Source organism: Cyclopterus lumpus, chromosome 15 (genome assembly GCF_009769545.1).
Source record: "Cyclopterus lumpus isolate fCycLum1 chromosome 15, fCycLum1.pri, whole genome shotgun sequence".
NCBI lineage: Eukaryota > Metazoa > Chordata > Actinopteri > Perciformes > Cyclopteridae > Cyclopterus > Cyclopterus lumpus.
The window spans coordinates 2,277,489-2,283,739 of NC_046980.1; the positions used below are offsets into that span (position 1 = coordinate 2,277,489).

Here is a 6,251-nt window from a genome sequence, read left to right on the forward strand (position 1 = left end):
TCATCTTCCTCTTCTTCATCTTCTCCTTCTTCTTCTTCTTCATCTTCTCCATCTCCTTCTCCTTCATCTTCTTCATCTTCTCCTTCTTATTCTTCTTCTCCTTCTCCATCTCCTTCTTCTTTTCCTTCTCCATCTCCTTCTTCTTCTCCTTCTCCATCTTCTCCTTCTTATTCTTCTTCTCCTTCTCCATCTCCTTCTTCTTCTCCTTCTCCATCTTCTCCTTCTTATTCTTCTTCTCCTTCTCCATCTTCTTCTCCTTCTCCATCTTCTCCTTCTTCTTCTCCTTCTCCATCTTTTCCTTCTTCTCCATCATCATCATCATCATCATCATCATCTCCCTGTTCTGCCTCCATTTTAATAATTCCATTTTTTCCGGGTGATTAGCGATTGTCTCGTTATCGAATCGCTCCGTCGTGATAATCCGGACCGCGAGCTGTTGGAGGTAATTTGCATCTTCGTTTTTAAATATCTGTACAAGGCACGCCGGGGTTTTAATGTCAATCATCTCCTTATTAGAGAGAGAGAGAGAGAGAGAGAGAGAGAGAGAGAGAGAGAGAGAGAGAGAGAGAGAGAGAGAGAGAGAGAGAGAGAGAGAGAGAGAGAGAGAGAGAGAGAGAGAGAGAGAGAGAGAGAGAGAGAGAGAGAGAGAGAGAGAGAGAGAGAGAGAGAGAGAGAGACTCGTCCAATCTACTGTGTGTGTGTGTGTGTGTGTGTGTGTGTGTGTGTGTGTGGTTCATGATGAACTTCCTGCTCCGCCTCTCACGTCGTTTGGTTTGTTTTTTTTCTCCACAGGAAGCAGCGAAGCTGACGGAGGCGTCGGGAATGTGAGTCGATTGACCGGAAAACTTTATTTTTATTTAATTAGATTTATTTATTTCACAAGGCTGTGAAAAGTATTACATAATCAGTAACACTAAATACTTTAACATTGCCTCTTCAAGCACTAAATACACATTTATAATGTAGCTATAAGCTAATATAACAACTGCTTTAGGTGCTTATTACGAGCGGACACTCAATAATAATAATAATACGATACATATCACAATGAAGCATGTTTTTATGGTAGTTCAATAGGTCACAAAGTGATCTTTGACGGCGTCACATTGAGGTGTTTCTATTATTTTGTCCTCCTTATTTACAGACATGATGTGTGTATATAATATAATGTAGTAAATAACCATAAATCACAACTGTGACTTAATGCTAAAACAAGAAAGGACCAATACTATCACTTTATTACTTATCTATAACTTTGTTTCTCACACATGTGACCGCTCGGCCCAAAGAACAGAAATGGGAGACCAGCCGAGATAAATGTAATAAAAAATAACATATTTATTAAAACGCGATACAATAACAAACCCAAACTAACTTTTGAGAGTCAGTAATGTAATCCATAAGGCGGTGAGCCACAAAGAGATGAGATGTAGCTCGACATCCTGCAAGACAGAGAGCAGGGCGACACTCACCGAGTGGGTTGAAAGGTCACAGAATATACTGTGATTTCTTTCAACTATACGATGACTATTATATTAATTTGACCCTTTTATTTGTTAGTTAAAATAATATATACACATAATACAACATTTTATATCATATTTCTAGTTTTGTTAATCATTTTTTGTATTTCTTTTTAAAGGTCCTAAATGTCGTTTTACTTAAAGAATGGACTTTAACATGTTTTCTATACATGTTAAACCCTAAAGTTAACGATCTTGTGTTATATTATATATATTATATATGTGTTGTCTTCCTCTCTCAGGACGATGAAGACCTCGGGATGCTTCACTTGGTCCATTTAGGAACGGTTTGAAGAACAGCTTCATGTGAACTCACCTGTAATCCTACCTGGATAGAACCGACTGTGTGGATATCTGATAAAAGAGGTATGACACATGTGTTACGTGTGAATAAATTAGTTTTCTATTGTCAGTAAATTGTACAGTTTGAACTTTAAATAAAGAAGAAAGAAAATCTGTATTTTTCAGATCTGAACTGTGTAATTTGGGTTATATTAAGAAAACGATTACGCCGGTTTAATAAAATTAAAAAAAATCAAACACTGAAAATGTTTTAAAACCTCTTTTTTCCCCATTAATCAGCCTGAGAAAAATAAAATAAAGATTTGCATTATACTTCCATCACCACTGATATTGAATGTTGCAGGCTTCCTGTGTGCGCGTGTGTGTGTGTGTGTGTGTGTGTGTGTGTGTGTGTGTGTGTGTGTGTGTGTGTGTGTCGGCCGAGATTACAGGCCACAGTTTTATTCATGAACGGGAGCCAACCGGAGCCTCTTTCCTGAACGGCAGCCACGGTCGTGTCAGAGCTGTCGACGCGCCGCGCTCACGACTAATCTGACAGCGCCGCGCGAGCCCTAATCCCCACTGTATCGTAATCTATTTACTTTGCATTCTAAGAGGATTTACACCCCAAAAAATATATATATATATATACACACACACACAAGAAGCAATGTTGGAAACGGACAGAAGATCAGCGAGGACGCTTTTCTGCTCCCGTTTGTTTTGTTAGCTTTAAAAAAAAAAAAAAAATCAAAAAAATAAATCATTGTATGTGTGTTTCTTTTTTTTTTTGGGGAGTCAATCCCCCGCGAGAGGGACGGGTGAAAGGAATTACACGTCTGACTGATACTAATACTTCTCTTATGCGAACATCAAAATGATATATTTCCCTTCCGATGATACAGTCACACTGCAGGAGAAGCGGCGTCTTGCCTCCCCGTTTCATAATTCACGAACCAAAGCCGCGCTTCCTCCCGATTGTCTGGACTCGACAGCTCCGACAAAAAGCTGCAAAATTGCTTAACAGGCGCGCGCCCTCCCGTCTCTCCGGCGGCGCACACGGGACCCTCGATTGACGCGCAAAACAACCACGACCGCCGAAGCACGAGACCTCTCCTCAGTTCCCCCTTTCAAGCTAATTATGTCAGCTTTTGTAAAAGAAATATCATAAATAGTCATGCTTCATTTAAAAGAAACGCGGCCCGCGGGGGTTTTATTCCGCTCTCTGTACTCTGAATCTTCGCAGTCCGAGATGACTCGCAGAGATACGAGCTTATTAGCGGTATTAGCATACCGCGGTATTAGCATACCGCGGAGCCGCGGAACGGCCTTGTTGGCATTGTGGAATCGAGCCTCCGGCACGCGCCGTTATCCAGGTTATCTGTGTGTGTGTTTTAATTCTCTACTCTGTACAACAGCTGAGTGGAGGCCTCATCACGGCTAATGATGGCTCTGATTGGACGGATAGCCCCCCTCCCCCATTTGTTTTATACACACACACACACACACACACACACAAATATTAAAAACAAATATGTCATCTGACTGGAAGGATCTTATCCAGATTACAGAATATCGGGTTTCTGTGGACAAGACGTACTTTTATACCGACATTTAAAGAACTTAATTACGCTGAAACTCGTCTGCATTGAATCTCCTGAAAGAAAAGAGCCTCCGAGAATAAAAGGAGTTATAATTTGATAGTCTGTGATTAAAAGCACGTCCGATTGAGAGATTAAATGTAGTGTTGGTCAAATGTCATGAAGACCAGGAGCCCTCGGACCATTTCAACGAAACACTTCACGATACTTTGCTTTATTATTGTGATTTTAATCTAAAGTTCAGAGTCCGCTACTGATTTTAGTTTTAGTAAAATATGTTTAAACACAATAAGTTTTCATATCTGTGACCCCCACAATAAGCATCACTACGTCGGATAACTCGCTGCACATTTCTTTGTCTTTTAAACAGTATGAAGGTATGAAGTCTCATGCTGAGCCCATAAAACATCACCTATTTTCTTATTTGGAGAGGTAAAAATGGTTTATTGCCAGTGTGTCGTAAAGTTATGGTTTTAATAGTCATATAAATATATCTAAAAGGGGATAAAATCTGATTTTTAAGAACATTATTTCCTTCAGGGGCAAAATATCTGATTTTTACGGGGTCAGAGGTCACGAGTTTAGATGTGTATCAATAACAGTTGCTGAAGAACAAACCAACGGGAGGAAATGTGAGCGACGCGTCAGACGGCAATCTGTTGCCTCGGAGACGACGTCCTCGACCTGGAGCCCTCGACGAGGACGCTCTGCTGCGTGCCTCCTTTCCTTCACGAGGACGCTCTGCTGCGTGCCTCCTTTCCTTCACGAGGACGCTCTGCTGCGTGCCTCCTTTCCTTCACGAGGACGCTCTGCTGCCTGCCTCCTTTCCTTCACGAGGACGCTCTGCTGCCTGCCTCCTTTCCTTCACGAGGACGCTCTGCTTTGTGCCTCCTTTCCTTCACGAGGACGCTCTGCTGCCTGCCTCCTTTCCTTCACGAGGACGCTCTGCTTTGTGCCTCCTTTCCTTCACGACGACGCTCTGCTGCGTGCCTCCTTTCCTTCACGAGGACGCTCTGCTGCGCGCCTCCTTTCCTTCACGAGGACGCTCTGCTGCGTGCCTCCTTTCCTTCACGTGGACGCTCTGCTGCCTGCCTCCTTTCCTTCACGAGGACGCTCTGCTGCGTTCCTCCTTTCCTTCACGAGGACGCTCTGCTGCGTGCCTCCTTTCCTTCACGAGGACGCTCTGCTGCGTGCCTCCTTTCCTTCACGAGGACGCTCTGCTGCCTGCCTCCTTTCCTTCACGAGGACGCTCTGCTGCGTGCCTCCTTTCCTTCACGAGGACGCTCTGCTGCGTGCCTCCTTTCCTTCACGAGGACGCTCTGCTGCGTGCCTCCTTTCCTTCACGAGGACGCTCTGCTGCGTGCCTCCTTTCCTTCATGTGGACGCTCTGCTGCGTGCCTCCTTTCCTTCACGAGGACGCTCTGCTGCGTGCCTCCTTTCCTTCACGAGGACGCTCTGCTGCGTGCCTCCTTTCCTTCAAGAGGACGCTCTGCTGCGTGCCTCCTTTCCTTCACGAGGACGCTCTGCTGCCTGCCTCCTTTCCTTCACGAGGACGCTCTGCTTTGTGCCTCCTTTCCTTCACGAGGACGCTCTGCTGCCTGCCTCCTTTCCTTCACGAGGACGCTCTGCTTTGTGCCTCCTTTCCTTCACGACGACGCTCTGCTGCGTGCCTCCTTTCCTTCACGAGGACGCTCTGCTGCGTGCCTCCTTTCCTTCACGAGGACGCTCTGCTGCGTGCCTCCTTTCCTTCACGTGGACGCTCTGCTGCCTGCCTCCTTTCCTTCACGAGGACGCTCTGCTGCGTTCCTCCTTTCCTTCACGAGGACGCTCTGCTGCGTGCCTCCTTTCCTTCACGAGGACGCTCTGCTGCGTGCCTCCTTTCCTTCACGTGGACGCTCTGCTGCCTGCCTCCTTTCCTTCACGAGGACGCTCTGCTGCGTGCCTCCTTTCCTTCACGAGGACGCTCTGCTGCGTGCCTCCTTTCCTTCACGAGGACGCTCTGCTGCGTGCCTCCTTTCCTTCACGAGGACGCTCTGCTGCGTGCCTCCTTTCCTTCATGAGGACGCTCTGCTGCGTGCCTCCTTTCCTTCACGAGGACGCTCTGCTGCGTGCCTCCTTTCCTTCACGAGGACGCTCTGCTGCCTGCCTCCTTTCCTTCACGAGGACGCTCTGCTGCCTGCCTCCTTTCCTTCACGAGGACGCTCTGCTTTGTGCCTCCTTTCCTTCACGACGACGCTCTGCTGCGTGCCTCCTTTCCTTCACGAGGACGCTCTGCTGCGTGCCTCCTTTCCTTCACGAGGACGCTCTGCTGCGTGCCTCCTTTCCTTCACGAGGACGCTCTGCTGCGTGCCTCCTTTCCTTCACGTGGACGCTCTGCTGCCTGCCTCCTTTCCTTCACGAGGACGCTCTGCTGCGTTCCTCCTTTCCTTCACGAGGACGCTCTGCTGCGTGCCTCCTTTCCTTCACGAGGACGCTCTGCTGCGTGCCTCCTTTCCTTCACGAGGACGCTCTGCTGCCTGCCTCCTTTCCTTCACGAGGACGCTCTGCTGCGTGCCTCCTTTCCTTCACGAGGACGCTCTGCTGCGTGCCTCCTTTCCTTCACGTGGATGCTCTGCTTTGTGCCTCCTTTCCTTCACGAGGACGCTCTGCTGCGTGCCTCCTTTCCTTCACGAGGACGCTCTGCTGCGTGCCTCCTTTCCTTCACGAGGACGCTCTGCTGCGTGCCTCCTTTCCTTCACGAGGACGCTCTGCTGCCTGCCTCCTTTCCTTCACGAGGACGCTCTGCTGCGTGCCTCCTTTCCTTCACGTGGACGCTCTGCTGCGTGCCTCCTTTCCTTCAAGAGGA

The 6,251-nt window shown here is 47.4% G+C and overlaps 1 protein-coding gene across 2 annotated transcripts in view; it reads left to right on the forward strand.

The window, feature by feature from the left end:
• wdpcp (WD repeat containing planar cell polarity effector) overlaps positions 1-2,101 on the forward strand; it is a 70,376-nt gene extending 68,275 nt beyond the window's left edge. For both annotated transcript variants that reach the window (XM_034551592.1, XM_034551591.1), the window contains 2 exons: positions 793-824; positions 1,766-2,101. In XM_034551592.1, the coding sequence (XP_034407483.1) occupies positions 793-824; positions 1,766-1,816 (83 nt within the window). In that variant the 3' untranslated portion in view covers positions 1,817-2,101. The remainder of the gene's footprint in view (positions 1-792; positions 825-1,765) is intronic.
• The last annotated feature ends 4,150 nt before the right edge of the window (positions 2,102-6,251 follow it).